Source organism: Apium graveolens, chromosome 4 (assembly GCF_009905375.1).
Source record: "Apium graveolens cultivar Ventura chromosome 4, ASM990537v1, whole genome shotgun sequence".
NCBI lineage: Eukaryota > Viridiplantae > Streptophyta > Magnoliopsida > Apiales > Apiaceae > Apium > Apium graveolens.
Window position 1 is genome coordinate 35,743,468 of NC_133650.1, and position 23,165 is coordinate 35,766,632.

The 23,165-nt window shown below is 36.3% G+C and overlaps 2 protein-coding genes across 2 annotated transcripts; both read right to left on the minus strand.

Moving 5' to 3' along the window:
- Positions 1-10,606: 10,606 nt before the first annotated feature.
- LOC141718488 (uncharacterized) lies at positions 10,607-11,164 on the minus strand. The gene has a single exon (XM_074520872.1). The coding sequence runs from the start codon at positions 11,162-11,164 to the stop codon at positions 10,607-10,609; it is 558 nt and encodes a 185-aa protein (XP_074376973.1).
- Positions 11,165-19,531: 8,367 nt separating this feature from the next.
- Positions 19,532-19,930, minus strand: LOC141718489 (putative mitochondrial protein AtMg00860). The gene has a single exon (XM_074520873.1). The coding sequence runs from the start codon at positions 19,928-19,930 to the stop codon at positions 19,532-19,534; it is 399 nt and encodes a 132-aa protein (XP_074376974.1).
- Positions 19,931-23,165: the final 3,235 nt, after the last annotated feature.

A 23,165-nucleotide genomic window follows, 5' to 3' on the forward strand; every position in this document is an offset into this window, starting at 1 on the left:
TCAAACTGTTGAGTAGAAAAATTAGGAACCATAAAAGCAAGTCATACTGGAAATGGAAGAGGATGTATTCTATACCCTTGATGAAGTGGATGAGATGGACCAGTCATTGGCTTACCCTGCAAGAAAATTCTTTAACATAAGGGTTAAGAAGCCTAAGTTTTTGAAGAGCAAGCGTCAGACATCCAACAACAACAACAATTAGAAAGGAAAACATAGGTCAACTCAGCTGGCAAAAGTGGCTACATGACAGGGTCTGATGACAGATCAAATATAAGATATTACAATTATGATGAGTTAAGCCACTTTACTATTGAGTGTAGAAAGCTAAAAAAGGTGAATAAAGACAACGCTTATTTGGAATTGGAAGCAAAGTATGAAGCTCTCTTGAGAAAGCAACAGGGAAAGGCTTACATTGGAGAAGGCAAAAGTTGGGCAGATAAAGAGGATGACAGTGAAGAATTTGGAAATTATGCTCTTATGGATCTAGAGCAAGGAGAATCATCTGCATCCGAATTAGAGGTACCAAATTAAACCAATTTGATTTAAATACAAGCCACTATAATGAAACTATTGAGAAAATGAGTGTAGAGATGTTTCATATCCACACAAGCATGATGGCAGCTACTGAGAAAGTGAGTAGGCTGTCAAAAATAAATGAGAAGCTTGAAACTAGAAAACAAGAGCTAGAACTGCATCTTGTTGGTCTTGAGACAGTTAGACAGGAAAATGAGTACCTCAAGAACAAGCTAAAGTGTGCTGGAGAAATAGAAGCAGAGTCGAGAGAGAAGATTTAAAAGAATGATTTGAAGCTTAAATCATACAAGAATGCATCTAAGTTGGTTGGACAATATCATGAGAAAAATAAACCTTGTGCTAACATAGCTATTTGTTTGGACTATGAGGCCTTTAATTCTCACAAAAAAGTTGAAGCTAACAAAGGAAAAGAAACAGTGAACCATGATGTTCCTGTGATGCTGAAAATGTGAGTGCACCTATGTTCAAAGCATGTGAGGCTAATTTCAGTGATGTTGAGTTGGTCATCAAGCAATAAATTGTAGATGAGGATAATGAGAAGAATAATGTAGAAACCTCTCATACTTCTAAAAATGAAAAGAAGCCCACAGTGAGTCAAGCTGCCAAGATACCATCTGTGAATTAGAGAATCAAGCCAAAAAATGTAGTTCTGATCTGTGGGATGAGGCCCCTTATATAGATATTGGGAGTCCTTGAATTGGACTTGGTATAGGAGACTTGGTGGGAAAGTCTCATAATTAGAATGGACTTTGGAGTCCTAGATAGTAGGAAAATGATTCCCTATCCTTTTAGGTCCCCTTGAGGCTAATCTACAAGGATTTATAACCTTATCGAGACTCTTCTTAATAGCTGATTTTTCCATCTGGCCTGATCTGGCCCATCAGGCCTGATCAACATGCTAACCTTTCTGGTCTGAATATCATACATCTTCTTATTGGGCCTTGCAGCCCAAACTGTAATATTTAATTATGTAATCAGGATTTGTAACACCCCCAAATCCGGGGTCGGGGATCCGGGTTGTCACGAGTTCCATTTCCCTTAACAACACCCAATCTTAATAAATAATCAACTACTCTGTACTGTGACCCCACAATAAACACACACACCACAAGTTATAGTCTCAGAGATGAATATCCAAAAATAATCACAAGTCATTTTATTCCACAATTATATGCCAATACACCTTAAACAGGTTTCTGAATAAATTTACATTTCTTTGCCATTATTACAATTCATAAATATACATAATCTGATACATCAAAAGTTGAAAGCCTAGCCTATTGGTAGTTCCTACCTTAGCTATGGCGGCATCGGTGCTTCTAGAAAACTGCGGAACGTCTCCTAACCTCTTGCGAATCGGGAGCTTGGTCCGGTTCATCTTGTCTATCTGATGTTGTGTGATGAAAGAAGAAAGCAAGGGTGAGCAGCAAGCCCACCAAAATAATATGTATAATGATTAACAATATATGAGCCTTCTCATAGTACTCATGAAAGTCTTGGTCAAAAGAAATGAACCAAGTTGATATCTTAATGCGATGAAGTCGCAAAATATTCAGTATATATATATACATATATACTTTTCAAAATATTGGAAGTCCTCTTCCATGCACAATATACACGAAGTCCCAGTGTATAACTGTATAAAAAAAATATCGTTGCAAGGTGATCTCATATATCTAACCTTGTCTCAACGTTTTTCTGAAAATCTTTGTCATTCATAAGACAATTACTAATTAGATATAAGTTTAAAAGATGAAGTTACAAGATACCCCAATATACTTATATCTTTCCCAAATACTACTTGAACTACCACCGTTCAAGTTATAATTAGCTTCAAAAGTTCATCACATAGATGAGACTATAAGGCAAGATTTGAATAGATTAAATCTTTAAAATATTATCAAAATAAAATGAAGTTACGAGATACTTCATTTGATGTAAACATCATTTTGAAAACTTGACCCTGCCAACACTCAACAATCGCCCAACCGTAGCCTTTCTATCGAAGTGCTCTGGGTAGTGTTGCAGAAATTATCCAATTGGATGATGAACTCATTACGGGAGTTTGCCGCGCCAGGAAGACCACTTACGATGATCAGTCGTAGTAGTACAACCCCACCATTTTCTACATGTAGAGGAGAACCTGTCGGATTTACTTGTCAACCGAACACTGAACTCCTAAGGAATGGACCGCCTTAGCGGAACTTCCAGGCCATTTGGGCCAATATAATAAGGCTGGGCCGGCGCCACTCGACCACTTACGCCACTCCTAGTTCAGATGAAATCCATGACTCTGAAACGTAAAGCTCGTTCCCCCTTTCCCCAAGTAGAAACTTGTTGATACGACTCCACCAAGAAGTCGTATCTAGTTGGAAAGGAAAACTCACCGATATTTCCCAGGCGATGCCTGTTAATGGATTAACTTGTTTCAAGAATTTTACTTCCCGAGTGTTGGGTAAGTAATCAATTCATTTATCAAAACAACAACCTTGTTGCGAATATAAAACACACCACAGAGCCGGATCCCTCAGGTTTTGAGCGAGTATTTAGATCCCCTTCGAAAGGAGGATCTTAAATATAAAAATGAGTTTTGGGATCCGCTCTAACTTTTAAAAATCATTTTGAAGACTCGCAAAACATTTTTAAGAATGTTTGGAGTGATGCTGATTTAACAAGGTAAATCAGTCCCAATATATTAGAAAATATCTGAATATTATTATTTAAATAATATTCCCATAAAGAATAATCTTTATAAAAATAATTGAAGTAGAAGTTTTAAAACTTATACTTGAAATGAATATTAAATAACCAAAGATATACCTATACGAAAGTACTATCTTTATTTAAATAATCAAAAGTGAGTTTGATTATCGACACCTTATTCTTTAATAAAATAAAGAATATATGTCAGCAAATAATCGGAGTCATAGATCCTCAAATGAATATTCAAATAATATTCAATAAATAAAATAAGCTGAGTCATAATACCACGAATGAATATTATAAATAATATTCATTAAATAAAATAAAGGAGTCATACATCCTCAAATGAATATCCAAGTAATATTCAATAAATAATATAAAGGAGTCATAAGTCCTCGAATGAATATTTAAGATAATATTCATTAATAAAATCAAGTTATCGAATAAACCTTATTCGATTAATAGTTTTGAAAACTATAAACATATATATATAAATATATATATATATATAAAATCTACTCGGGATCCTCGACTCCCGGTTTTAGAAAATGTTTTCACCTTTGGGTCCCTATACTAAGGGTATATGCAAATTACTGCTATTCTCTAGCATAGGTATTATCAACTGAACCAACAGATATATTTGGCAAGAATACGAAACAGGCATGCATATATATACCATATCAGCATGCTTCAATATATCGCAACATTTGCTAATTAACCAACATGCATCTATCGCAAGATAATGCATATACATATATACATCACAACAACAGTATAACGGATACAAAACTTGCCTGAGCGACTGGGGGTTACGAATGGCTCGGGACGAGTCTGGTAACCTATAAACAACAAGTAAGTTGGAATTAAACAAAAGTCACTTGTAAATCTATACTCTAACCAACTCAGACTCTAACGCTCGTTTTGAGCTTACTGATTCTCTTAAGTCACTCGAGTACCCTCGGCTCCACCATTTTTAATAATTTAACCTTTACGAGTTTTAAGGCGATTCCTTCGCGAGTGTCTTACCAACTGCCTAACACACTTACCATAAATGTTTCATACATTAATTAACCCTTTTTGGTCTTTAACCTATGTTTCAAAGTAAAGCGAGGGGAAAAGTTTCGTTCGTGAAACGCCGTTACTTGAAACGGTCGTTTCTCCTAAACCGTGCATCGGAATCGAATGAACTACATATCAAAACGAAGCTCGTAACATGAGCTATCTAAGCATGGCAGTGGTCATAATCTAGCAGGGGGTTCTCGGGTCCTAATGTTATGCACAAAAACAGTCCAAAGAAAATCGGACGTTACGACGGCTATGTTTACGCGATTACCAATGTTTAAACTACTCCAATTAACCACCAACCAACTCATAACCATCAATACAACAAAACTTCACCTAAACCATACCACATCAGTCCATAATCTCCAAGGTTTTCAACTCAAACAACCACAATCAAGACCTATGAACTATAATCAAGCTTCAATTACCAAAAACACTTCCAAATCAAACCAAACTACTAATAATCACAATCCATGCTTCTCATTTCACAACACCAACCATTAAACTTACTAACAAATAAAGTAAAGGCTAGGGTTTGAAGTTTATACCTTCCTTGGGAGGTGTTAAGTTGCTAGGAAGCCTTAGGGAGCCTCCTACAAGCTTGATCTTTCCAAAGAAATCAAGAACACAAAGTTAGGCTTTGAAGTTTCTAAAAGTCCGATTTAAAGAACTGTAAAAATGAGGGTCTTACCATGATTATTTGGACGAGACTTGTGAACAAGAGTTGTAGGCCATCTCAATACCTTTCCAATGAGCTATAGAACACAATATTTGCGTGAGAAATGAAGGACATACAGTAGTTTTAGTGTTCTGGTTCTGTTTTGGCCGAGAGCATGAAGAACAATGCCTTGGTTTCTTTTTGATTTTGATGAAAAATGATTTGCTTGGCTTGGTTGGTTTGATTTTTGTGTTTGTTTTAGTAAATTACCTAGTTGCCCTTGATTTTGTGTGGTTAAAAAGCCACCACATCTCCTTCCTTCCCATGTCATGCTTGTGTCATCCTCATGATGTCATCCTCCCCTCCTTGTCCTCTTCTCATTGGTTGGGTGACATCATCCTCTCTAATCCCTTTGATTAACTTCCTAATTGTTTGCCTAATGACCGCTGATCTGTTATACGGTTCGCTTAACTTTCGTTTTCGTTTATCGTTTGAAGGATCATACCCGGGATCTTATTACTTAGGTTCCCTTAACCTTTCTCAATATATTATATTCCTTTTATGATCCTCTCCTATAATCCTTTAATTTAAATCCTTTTATCCTGTTACCTTATACTCAATTCTTTCCGTATCTATTGGATTTCCGGGAAAAATCAAAGTGTTCGGATTTGGATTCTGACGATCTTTACATACACTTATATCCCATATAAAGTACTAATAAAATCTCAGAATATCCATATCAGAACCCCTACATAGTGTGGCATGAAAAATTTTCTCATTCAGCAAAAATACTGTTCATAAGGGTTTCAAAATTTCCCAAAAATTGGGGTTATTACAGGATTTATTTATCCCAATCATTAGGTCACACACACTATAGAAGGGGGTTGAATACAGTGTTTACTACAATCAAATTGAATATAAGAACTCAAGTAACAAAACCCAGATTTTTTTCAACACAATAAACTCTGTTATAAAGAACTGTTCTCTCTCAGTGATGAACAAATTATCACGAGAGCTGCTAGGGTTACAATGAATAATAAACTAGATTAAGATAACACATGTAGTGTAAACCCTATGCTGTGTTTATATACTACACAGGTACAAGATAATCTTCTAATTGATATCGAATATAATTCTGCTTCCTAATATATATCAACCAGTTATCTTTTCTTCCAAGTATTCTATTCCTTATAGAATTCTTCTCCATGCATATCTCTTCTTATGTTTGTCTTGAACTTCTTTCCTTTCAATCAGCCGCCTTCCTTATCTAAACGCCTCCTTAAGTCCTGATATTATCTTTTGATAAATATCTCCTGATAACTTAAGTTATGACAACTTATTTTCTGATATCTTAAGTCCTGACTTCAGTATAAGTATTGATTTCTAGTTCAGTACTGATTTGTCCTGTTAAGTAAAATCTGAAAACTAAACACAAATCATATTAGACATGACATCACAAACATATCTAACACTATGCATGATTAAAGTTTCATAATTTTTCGAGAAACTATGTTCGGGTGTGTTTTTCAGGGTATTGACCAAGACTTTGACCGAGCGTTTGACCAAGCTACCTTTGACCAAAATTGACCAAAACTTGCAGATCATCATTTTATGATATTTAGGTAATTATCATATTTTTGGTTGTATTTATTAAAGGGTTTTCAAAGACATTATATTAAATGGTGTTAATTACTTAATTAATTAAGTAATTAATGATTATTTGAAAATGCTAAAAACCATTATTATATAATTAATAGTTGCTGGGATTTTTCTTGTTTGTCCTATATGCAAGTTGCAAACTAACACACCTTATCCTCTGTGTCATCAATCCACACCACTCTCTTCATCCACCCTCCATTTTACTCAATCTCAACCACTCCCTTTACCTAATTCCTTCTATAAATAAACAACCACCGCCACCATTTTTTACACAAGTTAAGATCTAATTAATTACTGGAAATTTTCAAGAATTATTCTCTCTACACACTCTCTAAAATCCAAACCCAAATACTTCATCTCAAAAACCATCTCTCTTACAAATATATATTATATATTTAAGGTTTTTGATCTTCAAGCTTAGTTCCAACAACCAAGCTCTATCGTCTCAAGCAAAGCTCATCCTCACCACTTTTTTGCCTCCCGAAGGGCTTCCCAAGTTCGACCAACAAGCCAAAATTCGGCCAAACCTCCGGCGAATTTTTCACGCCAACTTTTCCGGTGAACTTTTCCGTTCATATCTTAAAAGTGGTAAACCCCTCAGCTTTTGTCCGAGCCTTAACCGACCACTCTTAATATTTATATAAGAAGCTTAGTACCACCTTCTCCTCATCTCTACAAGTTTTTATATAGAATAACTTAAATAAAAACTAATCCGTATAAGGATTGTTTTAATCGAACAAAGATTCGACAAATTATACACTTCTAGCACGAAGTGATAATTGTATACAACGCTTGGTTCATATTCCTTACTAGAACCTTAGTGTTTTGTGGGAATTAAATTACAAATCTATCATTTTATTCTTTAAACTTAAGCGCACTTATTTAGGCCATATATTAATATATTTGTTGTAATTGTTTAACAAGACTTAAGCGACTTCCCTTATTAACACTTTTAGTGTTCCGTGGAAAAAACTTAAGGCTTATATTATATATATATCTATATATACATATTTATTATATTTAGTTAAAATATTTAAGTGAATTCCCTTACTAGCACATCTAGTGTTTCGTGGGAAGATCTTAAAACTTTTAAGTAAATATAAGTATATATAAAATAGTATAAGAATTAAGAGACTTCCCTTATTAGCATCTTCAGTGTTTCGTGGGAAAAACTTAAAACTTATATTGTATTATATATATACATACACATATAAATTCTGCTAATCTAGTTTAAACTCTACTCTTATATTTTGTGATATATTTTATTTAAATTACGCACATTTTATTCTCTTGGCCAAACATTTTATAAATGCAAATAGTTAAAGAATAAGTGTAAAAATTCTTGATTTATAAAAGTCTAAACACGACTATATTAAACGAGCAATTATTTTATAAAAGATCTGAAAGCTATAAAGCTTCTCCAAGGACTTGATATATTAATTACTTCGGAAATAAGATATATTATTCAAAATGAAGTAATAACAAGTATACTCTAACATTCATTTAATCTAAAGAAAAGTATACATTAATATTCTTTTAAGAATATTTGTACATCATCCAGTCAAGTTAAGAATATTACTAGTCCAAACTCTTTTTATCTATAACGAGTATTATTTCGTTGATAGTGTCTTCTTTGTTTTGTAGTGAGGTGAAGTATAGTAAGGTGATTCTCGTTCTAAGACCCACATCCTAGATGAGGCCCTTATATCTGAGAGGCCCTTTAGCCTTGATGAGGATATATCTCCCTTCACCGTGACCTGGGGCCTGCAGAGGAGGGATACATTCGTGGGGAGCTCTGAGGCGTCCGCTATATGGTCTGAGAGCGTGGTGACGCCACGAGACCGGGCTGAGATAGTGGAGTCTTCTGGCGATCTCCAGATTGAGCGCCTCAGTTCTCAGGCAGTGGCTGCGGTATGTTTGTACATCCTTCTTTTAGTATTCCTTTCCTTCTCTTTACGTTATATATTTATCTTATTGTGTTATATTATGCTTTTGCAGATGAACACTTACCTTCAGGCTGCTCTTCATAACCTGAAGAAGTGAGGGCCAGCCTGACTATCACTGAGAGGGATGGGGATAGGTATTTCAAAGCTTAAGAGGCCAACTTTACTCATTTCAGAGAGGTGGAGAGGGAGCTAGCTGATGAGAAGGAGAAGGTTCGCAGGCTAGAGTTGGAGGCTCAGAGGGGTCGAGATGAGGTGATAGCTGATTATAAAGCATCAGAGGACTTTCAGAAGGTCCTAAATGCTAGTATGATGCTAACTTCCATGTGACATTCGCCACTTGTTGGGAGCAGATCGTGGGGGAGATTGGAAAGAAGGTGCCAGGGGTGACTCTCGAGGCGTACCCAATGCATCATGCTCCTAGGTGAGGGTTTCCTTTAGAGGATCTTCCTCCTTCTCCCATTCCCGCTACCTATGAGGCCACAACTTCTCCTTCCCAGGATGTTACTCCTACCGAAGAAGAGCCTGTTCTCCCTCCCCCAACTACTACTGATGGGGGGAATGATGATGATTTGTTTAAGGATTTAGACTAGTTTCCGTTTCTTATTAGCCCGTCGTGGCCTTCTTTGTATTAACATATCATATTCTGACTTTGTTACCCTTCGGGGTTTTATTTATGTTATTTCCTTTACTTCATATACTTTTTAATTGATTAGCAATCTGAACCACACATTTCTAAGAGTAATGCATTGAATAAGACTGAAAATGATGTGAACCACACAGTTCTAAGAGTCATGCATTGAATAACGGAAACAAGACTGAAAAACAGATGGATATGATAGACTTACAAATGCTGCTCATGGCATTCCTATCATAGATGAATTCCTGAATTTCTCTTTTTTTGTTATTTATTACTCTGTTTATCAAAGCACAAATTTTGCTAAGTAAACAAAGCATTATCATAACTTGGTTCTTCAAAGTTTGAAATAATTTCAACTTAAGAATATATAGTCTGGTTTTCCAAAACCTTATATAACATGGTTTCAACCCTTAATTGTCATGAACTATAATATGAATCTTACTAAAATTGAGATATAAAATCCTAAGCAAGCAAAGTTTCAAGGTGCTTTTGAAACTTGTTACCACTATAGTACAGGCTATAGATAGTAAACTTTCAGGTTTTGAGCATGCCAAGTCCGAGGTAATTCTTCCCCGTCCATGGTCTCCAATTTATAAGATCATCGTCCTTGAACACTCTTAACCTTGTATGGCCTTTTCCAATTTGGGGCGAGCTTTCCTTTCTGCCCTACTCCGGAAGCTTCCACCTTCTTTAGGACCAAATCTCCTTGCTTGAAGAATCTCTCTTTCACCCTGGAGTTGTAATAAAAGAGGCTTTTTTCTGATATTCCACAATCTTTGTATGCGCCGCATCTTGTACTTCATCTATCAAGTCCATGGCTAACCTTTTCCCCTCTTCATTTTCTTCAACATTATATGCTTGGATCCTTTGAGATGAATGAGATATCTCTACTGGAACAACTGCTTCTTCCCCATATGCTAGCATGAATGGTGTTGCTTCTATAGTAACCCTACAAGTAGTTCTGTAGGCCCAAAGTATTGGTAGAACTTCATCCACCTAATTATTTCTGGATTTTTCAATCCTCTTCTTTAACCCATTTAAAATAATACGATTTGCAACTTCTGCTTGCCCATTGGCTTGAGGGTGAGCAACATAAGTGAATCTCAAGTCAATTTCAATCTCATCACAATACTTTTTGAACTCTTTATTATTGAACTGTGTTCCGTTATCGGTTACCAAGATTCAGGGAATTCCGTATCTATACATAATATTCTCCCACAGGAACTGTGAGACTTTCTTAGTCATAATCTTTGCCAAGGGCTTGGCTTCAATCCATTTGGTAAAGTAATCAATCGCAATAATAAAGAATTTCTTTTGAGCAGTAGCCATTGGGAAAGGCCCGAGAATATCCATTCCCCACATAGTAAATGGAATTGGGGAGTTTATGGAAGTCAGCATTTTGGGAGGTTATCTTACTACAGGGGCTTGTTTTTGACAATGATCACATTTCTTAACATATTCTTTGGCACCAGCCATCATCTCTAGCCAATAGAAGCCTAAGCGAGTAATTTTTTGGGCTAAGGCCTTGCCCCCCAAGTGTTGGCCACATATACCCTCATGCACTTCTTCTAAAACAAGTCGAGCCTCATCCGGCCTAAGACATCTCAAGTAGGGAACTATAAAAGACCTTTTATAAAGAATCCCATCAATGAGAAAATATCTTAGAGCTCGCACAGTCAACTTTCTTGCTTCCATAACATCACTAGGAAGCCATCCGATTTGCAGATGAGCCTTAATAGGATCTATCCATGACCCTTCAGGTCCTATTGGGGAAATTAACTTGACGTCTATGCTCCGTATTTTCAGAATGCGAAAGTACATGTTGCCAGAGCTTTCTTCTATATTTGATGAGGCAAATTTGGATAATGCATCGGCCTTAGAATTTTCTTCCCTTGGAATATGTTCAACATGGCATTCGTCGAATTGAGTCATCATGGCCCTTACTAGGTGTACATATTTTGCCATAGTTTTATCTCTTACCTCAAACGTCCTTTGACCCAGGATACCACCAGCTTTGAATCCCCATAAAATGTCAAGTTTTTGACCCTCAATGTCCCTGCTAGGCCAAGACCAGCTATCAGAGCTTCATACTCGGCTTCATTATTGGTGGTTGGAAAATCTAACTTAGCATATTCAATTAAGAATCAATCGGAGCTTTATAAAAGTAACCCAGCTCCACTCAAATTTGTTTTTGATGCCCCATCAAAATAGAGAACCCATAATTCCTTGTCCTTGGTCTGTTATCCTCCATCCTCCTCTTTTTCCTTCATGCCCGGAGGTTCTGTATCTCCCTTCCCCCGACTTCTTGGTTAGGGACGGTACATTCAACCACGAAGTCAGCCAAGGCCAGGGCTTTTATTGCCGTTCGCGGCTTATACTTTATGTCGAATTCTCCCAACTCAATGGCCTATTTAATCCTCCCACTGGCTTAGGACTGTGGATAATGTTTCTCAAAGGCTGATTCGTGAGCACCTCAATTTTATGAGCTTGGAAGTAAGTGAAAGGAATATGTCCTAAGTCCAATCATGAATTAGGACTTAGGAATAACTTCCTATGTAATCTGCTTTGATTTCATTGATATTAATAAAAGACTTGTTTTGTTTTTATTACGGGCTCTATCTATTTAAGTGTTTAAATAAGATATACCATAGTTTAGAGTAAAGCTTTTTATGGATTATGATGAGATCATAATAGTGAGACCTAAAAGATGATAACTCTAAACTTAAATAGTTCCTGGTCGTAGGATTACTAACTGGTAATTAATAATCCGCAAAGATCGGTACATACTATGCTTGCTTCATTATGAAGGAAGTCTGTTCTCATAGACATTTGTGTGGTGACACTATAGCTAGTATGTAGGTGCTTATTATAGAATAAGTTCACTGAACATGACTCGCCCAGCTAAACAACTGATGGAGTTCACTCACGTGTCAGCAGTTGTTCACATAGTGATAGTTGTACAAGTATCCTTAGACTTGAGGTCATCATAGTCATCTTGTGTACACTGAACTATGCTTTGGTTTAGTTCTTAGTCTCCAGGGACAATTATTAGGGCTCTACTGGGTATAGGAATTTGTAAACGAAGATAGTGTATGATCAATAAAGAATCTACCCCTTCCAGTGAAGGAAGCGAATGTTCAAGGCTGATCCACTTATGCTAGTTCAAGAATCTCTGGCCAGAGTGAATGAAATTAGAAAGAAGTTTCTAATTTGCATAGAACTACGCATAGTAAATGGTAAGCAAGTGATTGAATTAGATAGGCTTGACACGAGATCCATGCCTTGTATTTAATCGGGACATTGAAGGGTAGAAGGCGTTTATTGTACGGTAACTATTCACTGAATAGGTTCTTGGACATTGAAGGGTAGAAGCAGTGAATTCATATTATCCGGATAGTCGCGATATGCTGAGAAGTATCCCTCACGATGTAGAATAAATGTGATTAATTAATTAATCATATTTAATAAATTAGAGAATTTATATAAATAATGATAAAATAGTTTTATTATTATTTATTTCTACTACTGGCTTAATATTGAACCTACACGGTCACACCATTAATAATTAAAAGGTGTTTTAATTATTAATGAGAATAATGAATGGGATAATAATAATAATATTTATGGGAAAAATTTCAGCTGAAAATTTTGCCTATAAATATACTATTATAAACCCTATTTTCATTCGAACCCCAAAACCCAAAAAGTTTGGAAAACCCAATTCTCTCCACCTCCTTCCTCCTCCTTAACATCGTTTTCTTGGTGGATACCGGTGGAGTGCTTCACACTTGAGGAGCAACTGCTAAGGATCTCTAATCGTTGTCTCCGAATTATTTTAAAGGTTAGATTCGATCCCTCGAATTTTTATTCATGATCTGTATGCTTTTATTTGGATTTTGTATGTGTGAAAGTGTTTTGCCATGCCCCCGCTGCGTTTAAAATCCAACAATGGTATCAGAGCATAGGTTGTATGCATATAGATCTGTGGTAAAAATTTCAGAATTTTATGTGCTTGTATGAATTAATTATGATTTTTACAAGTTATATCATGGATTAATTTTGTCTGATGAGAAATCGTTTCTCAGAATAATTTTTAATATTGATCTGGGTTCTACAAGTGTTGTTGATCGTCTGGGTATTTTTTTCATAATTTTATGATATATAGATTTTTTATTATGAATTTTTGAAGTTCTTGTAATTAAAATTCATAATTAAATAAGTAAATATATGTATATATAGTATATATATATATATATTTGTATCTGCTGTTGTTCCTTGTCTGGCTGTGTTGGTTGCTGTACGGTTGAATGCTGTTGCACGGAGAAAGAAAAGACAGGCACGGAGTTCGAGGAATAAAAACGGCGGTTGCTGCAGAAAATAAAAAAAAAGGGTGTCGCGCATTCCGGGAATGCGTTACACCCTGTGGCGCATTCACGGAATGCGTTACACCTTTTAATGGCTTAAAAGGGTTGTAACGCATCACCGGAATGCGTTACAGGGCTTGTAACGCGTTCCTCTAATGCGTTATAGCCCGACTGTCCACATTAAATTTGATTTTCTGGGTGTTTCGTAAATCCGTTTTGGGCGTGCAATATACCGTTGGATTCATTTTTCCGAGACGGATCTAATGGAGTGATCAATTTTAGTTTATATAAAAGTTTTGAACTGTTTATATTTCCGGAAGTGTTTTAAAGCTGTTTTTAACTGTTTTAACTGCTTTTAAATGCTTCATGTGATAATAGAGATGTATAATGCTTAGACTAATGTGCTAGATGATATAACATGCCTACCTTGATGTTTATTCATGTTTATATATGTCATATATGCTTAGTTTATCATGCGATGATAGATTTAGGTGAACTTAAATGAATATAAGGCGTTTGTTAGACAACCTAGTATAGTGAAATTGTTTCATAACCTTAATAATAATATTATGAATACAATCATGAGATTCTTGTGTTTATGAAACACGTAATTGAATATGAATTTTCGATATGAGAGAAAGGATGATTCTGTCAACAACAGATTTCTATCTGTAAGAAAGGGTTATTAAGTGACGCCTCTTGACAATGCTCCACCCGATCTGGGAATCATCTGATTATTGATTATTGATTTGAAATATTTAATTTAAAAGGAAGAATCTCTTTATAATATGATTATGATTGTAACGTAATATAATCCCTCTAAAATTAAATAATATCAAGTAGTAATTGGCCAATGACACAACGGGCTTGTGTCGGTGATAGCCTTCCAACATGATAGAAAAGTAGTTCTTATTTTTTAATCATTGTCGTTTCATGCCACAGCCGAGGGCTTTGATTTTGAAATAAGAAATACTTGTCTATTACATATAGATGTGTACATTGAATAAGAATCTAAAGGTCGTTACGTGCCACAGCCGTGGGCCTTTGGGACTGATTCAATTGTACGGAATGTTGGGTTAGACTTGAATTAGAATATTGAGTTTGTCATGCCACAGCCGTGACTCAATTATTCAAGAGGCTAAAGTTTGATTAGGGAATAACATTAGATATAATTGACAAGAGTTGTCTGCCTATTGAACATTACATGGCGTTTCGTGCCACAGCTGGGGTTGTGTAATGGAATGTAGGATCCCTATCCCCATTAGCATTATGAATGCTTAATTTTTCACGTAGGGGGTTGAATAAATTAGATAAACTAGTGGGAGCCACTTATGAATAAAGACCCGATCCATATAGTATTTTGAAATGAAATCGAATATTTGCTAAGTGTTGTTATGTGTTTATCATTTACAGATTTACTTTGTACGTTATGTCTTCTGCACTATCACTCAGGAGCATACTAGATGCTCACAAATTGACTGGTCCTAATTATGCTGACTGGCTTCGAAACTTGAGAATTGTTCTCAGGATTGAGTAGCTGGAATACGTGATTGACTCACCTAAGCCTACTGAACCTGCTAGCGATGCGCATAATGATGAACATGTTATGTATCATAAGTGGATAGATGATGCAAATGTAGCTCAATGCATCATGCTAGCTTCCATGAACATTGAGCTACAGAAGCAACATGAGCATATGGATGCTCACACTATCCTCATGCATCTATAAGAGTTGTATGATGTGGCGGGGAGGACAGCTCGATATGAGATATCGAAGGAGCTGTTCGGTTGTAGGATGTCTGAGGGATCATCTGTGAATGACCATGTACTTATGATGATCAATTTGATTGAACGTTTTGGACAACTTGGTTTTGCCATGGATGGGGAGCTGAGCCAAGACCTGGTCTTGCAATCGCTTCCGAGTTTGTTCTCGCAGTTTGTTGTGAACTTTCACATGAATAAGTTGGATGTCAGCCTGCCTGAACTCCACAACATGTTGAAGACTGCAGAATCGAATTTTCCCCTAAGAAGAGTTCTGTTCTTCTAATTGGTGAAGGTTCCAATCCTAAGAAAAGGAAGAGGAACCCTTCCAAGAAGAGGAAAGTAGGTGAGAAAACGCCGGTTCCACCAAAAGCTGAAGACCCCAAGAGCAAAGTTGTTTGCTTTCACTGTAACAAGGTGGGGCACTGGAAGAGGAACTGCAAGGTTTACCTTGCAGAATTGAAGAAGAAGAAGGGTAGTGAGACTACCGCTTCTGATTCAGGTATGTTCATGATAGAAGTGAATATGTCATTAAATCAAATTTCTACTTGGGTATTAGATACCGCCTGTGGTTCTGACATCTGCAATTCGTTGCAGGGACCAAGGAGAAGTAGGACTCTTGAGGAAGAGGAGGTGATTCTACTGATGGGAAATGGAGCAAGAGTTGCTGCTAAAGATGTAGAATCATTTCATTTACATATACCTACGGGCAAGACTATTGTTTTTTAAATAATTGTTATTTAGTTCCCTCGATTGTGAGGAATATTATTCCCATGTTAGACTTGGCTGGATTTTCATTTATTATTGAGAATAATGAATGTTCTACTCTTAGAGATAATATTCTTTATGGACGTGGTGCTTCAAATAATGGTCTGTATAAATGTGACATAATTTACTTCAGATTGAACAAACTAATAAAAGAAAAGGGATGATGAAAATCTCACTTCATTGTGGCACTGCAGTCTCCATTTAGAAGACATGGAGAGAGGGCTGCAAATTTGCTAGGAATGGTACACACAGATGTATATGGACCAATGTCTACGCAAGCCATGGGTGGATTTTCATACTTAATTACTTTCATAGATGATAGATCTAGATTCAGATATGTGTTTGATGAAACACAAGTCTGAAGCTTTTGAAAAGTTCAAAAATATAAGTATGAAGTGGAGAAACAAACCAAACATAGTATTATAATTCTTCGATTAGATCGAGCTGGTGAATACTTTAATGGAGTGTTTCTAGATTATCTCAAAGTAAATGGTATAGTCTCCCAGTGGACTCCTCCAGATTGGTATCTGAAAGGAGAAATCGAACTTTGTTAGACATAGTTCGGTCCATGATGAGCTATGAGAATCTTCCAGTATTCCTATGGGGTTATGTATTGGAAACCTCAGCATATTTACTGAATAAGGTGCCTTCCAAATCTGTTCCTCAAACTCCGTATGAGATATCGAAAGAAAGGAAACCGAGTCTTAAACACGTTAAGATTTGGGGATGTCCAGCTTATGTCAAGTATGTTGACCCAGATAAGCTGGAATATCGATCCGTAAAATGTAGTTTTTGGGATATCCTAAAGAGACTTTAGGGTATTACTTTTGCACCGATCATCGGGTGTTTGTCTCCAGACATGCTACCTTCTTGGAAAAGGATTTTATCCTTGAAGGAAACAGTGGGAGCAAAATTGAACTTGATGAAGTTCAAGAAGCACAAACTACTACGGATCAAGTGGAAACACCTGTTCTGACTGAACAACCTTTTGTGGAACAGCCCATTCATAGGTCAGGGAGAGTGTCTCGCCAACCTGAGAGGTAATATGACCTTGTCATTCAGAATGACAATGAGTTGTCAATCATTGATGATGATGACCCTGTAACCTATAATGAGGCTATGAGTAGTGTTGACTCAGAGAAATGGCAAAGTGCCATGAAAACCGGAATGGAATCTATGTATATGGTATACGAAAGAATGATTAGAGCAGATGACTAGGTGGAGACCTTAAAGGCCAGGCTTGTGGTAAAAGGATTCAAACAAAGGCAATGGATTGACTTTGATGAAACTTTTTACCTATAGCCCTGTTAAAATCAGTTCGGATTTTGCTTGCGATTTCTGCTTACTACGACTATGAGATCTGGCATATAGCCAGATGGTTTTCTTTCCAAGGGAAATGAAAGCCTAGTGTGTAAGCTACTGCGAACCATATGTGGTTTAAAGCAAGCTTCTCGAAAGATGGAACATTCATTTTGATGAGACAATCAAAGAGTTTGATTTCATCAAAAACGTAGATGAACCATGCATCTACAAAAGGGTTAGTGGGAGCGCGGTAACATTTCTTATATTGTATTGAATTAGAGTTGACATACATAACAACATAGCAGACCCACTCACAAAGATACTTTATGAAAGTCACTTTGATCGTCATAAAGACAAGATGGGTATTATATACTAGAGTGATTGGCTTTAGTACAAGTGGGAGATTGAAAGGAATATGTCTTAAGTCCAATCATGAATTAGGATTTAGGAATAACTTCCTGTGTAATCTGCTTTGATTTCATTGATATTAATAAAAGACTTGTTTTGTTTTTATTACGGGCTCTATCTATTTAAGTGTTTAAATAAGATATACCATAGTTTAGAGTAAAGCTTTTTATGGATTATGATGAGATCATAATAGTGAGACCTAAAAGATGATAACTCTAAACTTAAATAGTTCCTGGTCGTAGGATTACTAACTGGTAATTAATAATCCGCAAAGATCGGTACATAATATGCTTGCTTCATTATGAAGGTTGTCTGTTCTCATAGACATTTGTGTGGTGACACTATAGCTAGTATGTAGGTGCTTATTATAGAATAAGTTCACTGAACATGACTCGCCCAGCTGAACAACTGATGGAGTTCACTCACATGTCAGCAGTTGTTCACATAGTGATAGTTGTACAAGTATCCTTAGACTTCAGGTCATCATAGTCATCTTGTGTACACTGAACTATGCTTTGGTTTAGTTCTTAGTCTCCAGGGACAATTATTAGGGCTCTACTGGGTATAGGAATTTGTAAACGAAGATAGTGTCTGATCAATAAAGGATCTACCCCTTCCAGTGAAGGAAGCGAATGTTCAAGGCTGATCCACTTATGCTAGTTCAGGAATCTCTGGCCAGAGTGAATGAAATTAGAAAGGAGTTTCTAATTTGCATAGAACTACGCATAGTAAATGGTAAGCAAGTGATTGAATTAGATAGGCTTGACACGAGATCCATGCCTTGTATTTAATCGGGACATTGAAGGGTAGAAGGAGTTTATTGTACGGTAACTATTCACTGAATAGGTTCTTGTTATTCTAAGCAGTGAATTCATATTATCCGGATAGTCGCGATATGCTGAGAAGTATCCCTCACGATGTAGAATAAATGTGATTAATTAATTAATCATATTTAATAAATTAGAGAATTTATATAAATAATGATAAAATAGTTTTATTATTATTTATTTCTACTACCGGCTTAATATTGAACCTACAGGGTCACACCATAAAAAGAGAATGATTTAATGGTGGAGGAATTAATTAATAATGACTGATAATTATTTATTTATGAAATAAATAATTAATTGGAAAATTTAATAATTGATTAAATGAGATTTAATTGATTATAAATTAATTAAGAAAAGTTCTTAATATTATTAATTAAAGGATTTAATTTTTGGAAATTAAATCAAGAGAGAGAATTATTTCTAAAGTGTTTAGAAAAAGGATTAATAATTAAAAGGTGTTTTAATTATTAATGAGAATAATAAATGGGATAATAATAATAATATTTATGGGAAAAATTTCAGCTGAAAATTTTGCCTATAAATATACTATTATAGACCCTATTTTCATTCGAACCCCAAAACCCAAAAAGTTTGGAAAACCCAATTCTCTCCACCTCCTTCCTCCTCCTTAACATCGTTTTCTTGGTGGATACCGGTGGAGTGCTTCACACTTGAGGAGCAACTGCTAAGGATCTCTGATCGTTGTTTCCGAATTATTTTAAAGGTTAGATTCGATCCCTCGAATTTTTATTCATGATCTGTATGCTTTTATTTGGATTTTGTATGTGTGAAGGTGTTTTGCCATGCCCCCGCTGCGTTTAAAATCCAACAATGGTAAGGAAGCAACTTCTTTGAGGCCATCATCAGGGCTAAAGCAAACTTTTCAATAATCGAATAATTTAATTGAGCTTCATGCAAAATCTTACTGGCATATTATATGGGTTTCTGGACTCTAATTCCTCCTTAACAAACACCGCGCTCAATGCATTTTCTGAAACGGCCAAATATAAGTACAAAGTCTCGTTCAGGTCTGGTTTGGCCAATAACGGGGCTTGAACCATGTATTTCTTCAAACCTTCAAATGCTTCTTGGATTTCATCAGTCCATATAAAATCTTTTATTTTCTTCAGGGATTTAAAGAAAGGCAGACACTTGTCTCCAGATTTGGAGATAAATCGTCCCAAGGCAGCAACCCTTCTGGTGAGCTTTTGAACATCTTTGATAGTCTTTGGAGGTTCCATGTCCAAAATGGCCTTTATCTTATCAGGATTTGCCTCAATTCCTCTCTTAGAGACCATCAATCCCAAGAACTTTCATGATCCCACTTCGAAAGCACACTTTGCCGAATTTAACATCATTTTATGGTATCTCAGGACCTCAAAGCCTTCTCTCAAATAGGTTATGTGGTCAGTCTTCACAAGAATCTTAACTAACATGTCATCTACATATACTTCCATTCTTTTCCCAATAAGATCTTTAAAGATTTTATTCACTAACCTTGATAGGTAGCTCCTGCATTTTTGAGACCAAACGGCATAACAAGATAACAAAAAGCACCAAAGTCAGTGATGAATGATACCTTTGGGATGTCATCCTTATGCATCTTTATCTGATTGTATCCACTAAATCCATCCATAAAACTCAGCATCTCGTAACCAGCGGTCGCATCTATCATTGTATCTATCCTTGGCAGCGGGAAACAATCCTTTGGGCATGCATCATTCAGATCAGTGAAATCCACACACATTCTCCATTTTCCATTAGCTTTTTTTACCATTACTGGGTTTTCTAACCATTCCGGAAATTGTATCTCTTCAATGAAACCAGCCTCTAAGAGCTTCTCTACCTCTTGCTTGATTGCCTCCTGCCTCTCAGGGGCAGATCTCCTTTTCTTTTGCTTCACGGTCTTTCGATTTGGATCTACGTTCAATTTGTGAGTGATCAGTTCTGGGTCTATGCCAGGCATATCAGCTGCTGACCATGCAAATACATCACTATTTTCTTTTAAAAACGTCACCAACTTTCCTCTAAGGGGCTCCTCTAGTGATGCTCCAATGAAAGTTACTTTTTTAGGGTCCTCGGGAGCCAAAGGGATCAGAATCAAGTCTTCTACTGGTTTCCTTCTTTTCTCGTCATTCTCGCGAATATCCAGATCTTTAATAGGCAAAACCTTCCCCCAACTCCATCAACCCTAAGGGAGGCTACATAACAAATCCTTGACATCTTTTGATCTCCTCTCTCTTCTCCAATCCCGTTCCGGGTGGGAAACTTCATCACTGAATGGTAAGAAGAGGGGATTGCCTTGAAAGCATGTATTCCCATTCTTCTCATGATTGCATTGTAAGTTGATCCAGCCTTTACCACTACAAAGTCCAACATCTGTGTTGTTTGTCTAGCTTCTTGACCTATAGTCAGAGGCAACTTAATTATCCCTTCCACGGGACACTCGACCCCAGTGAAACCATATATTGTCATATCAGTTGGGGTTAATTGAGAATCATTGTAACCCATGCTTATAAAGGTATCATGGAGTAAGATGTCCATCGAGGCCCCATTATCTACAAGGACTCTCTTTACCGGGTTGTTCACTATTATCGGTGTTATGACCAGAGGATCGTCATGAGGAAATTTGACACCCTCTAAATCAAAATCATCCAATATCATTCTTACTCCTGTCCTAGCCCTCTTCTGGGCTTCTCCGACAATATGCATAACTTCTCTAGTACATGCTTTCCTTGAGTTTTTAGATGAACCATCAGCAGTCAGTCCTCTAAAGATTGTATTTAACACTGGCCCTTAGGGTCGTGGTCCTTCATAGATTGCGTTTCTTACCGGTCCCCTAGGTTGGGGGTTTTGCACCTGATCATCATGATCCCTTTTTATGACAACCCAAATTCGGGGTCAAGATTTGGTGTTACTAAACAATCTTTACATAAAATAAAAGAATATTCAATTAACCCCTTGAATTCGGATCGTTTACAGGTTATGGTATGAAACAAGAATCTAACCTTTTACAACTCACAATAACTAGAATACAAGTGTAAATACCTTTGTACTAATGTTCCTATCATATTCTTCTAACTTCTTCAACCTCTCGCAGCGGAGATTTCTCTAACTTCTGCTGTCTATCAAAGCTATTCACTTTTATCCTTATCTGCTTCTGGCAGAAATAGGAATTTACAAAGCAAGAGTGAGCCAAAAATGTCCAGCAAGTATATAATTTGAGTTTCAAGCATTAATACCAAAGGAAAAACTTGCGGACAAAATTTTAAAACAATTGTAAACACTTCCATTTATTTGAGTGAGTGAGCGAATAAACAATGGTTGTTCCCAGCCTTCAATTATAAATCCAAAAGTGATAAGCGAATACCTGATTCATCTCCTGAATCAGGGTTTTGTCCGGATTTGGAATCATGAAAGCCTTTCGAGAGAGAATGCCATTAATGGCGATCAACAATAAATTAGACTGGACACTAGAAACCAACATATGCACTATAACCTGCTGATCAGTCAAGAGATAGTGTGGATCTATACCCAACGGCCTAAACCCAACCAACATATGGGGTACCCAGGCAACTATGGCCTAAGGGTCCGGTCCATCTCCGGCTCATAGGATCCAGCTCATCACTGGTCCTCAAAATAATCGTCCAGCCTGTAGAGTATTTTGATATCAAATCATTTTGATTTCAAAACATCCCAAATCAGGGTTCGCAAATAACCCGAATGAATGGGTATTTGCTCAAGAGAGCAATCGATAATATAGGAACAATAATGAAAAGAACTTGCATAATAAGAGTAATTGCAGCGAAATATAAAACAGTTAACTATTCTGAACTTAGAATATGAGCGAATATATATTTGCAGTATTTTAGGAGAAAGGTTAGAAATACTTGCCTCAATTGATAAACTTTTAATCTTTAACTATAGGCCATATCACCCAGTTCTGATGCATCTGTATTTCCATTGATAGATACTTGACATTTCCTATCATTCACCATTTCAGGTGTATCTCCATTCTGAATCCAATCATTTCATTACTATACGTACTCAGGCTTTACTTTTACAATCTCTGTATGTCTTTGAATGCCTCGCACTATATGTATCTATCATAAAAGATACCATTCAATTAACTGACAATATATAATTGTCTAGGCTATACGTTTATCCTTATTGTCTACCCGCCCGATAATAACATATAAGGATCACATCTCAACCAGATAACGTTTAAAAGACACGTTGACTCATTATCCACATAACACGTACACATAAGGCATGTAATCATATTTTTCACATAGCACATAATCACCTAATTCATGTAGCACATAAGTTGAATCGTCAAAAGATAGGTCTTAATACTTTTAGAATTGAAATCGGGTCTAAAAGAGTATTTATCGATCAATAGTTGATTTAGAACGATTCGCAAAACAAATGATCTTCTGATACAAAAGATAATAGGTTTTGAAAGTATTTTTATTTGAAGCCGAATATTTTTCTGAGTCTAGAGGCGTTCGTTTCGTATTAAACGGACGAACG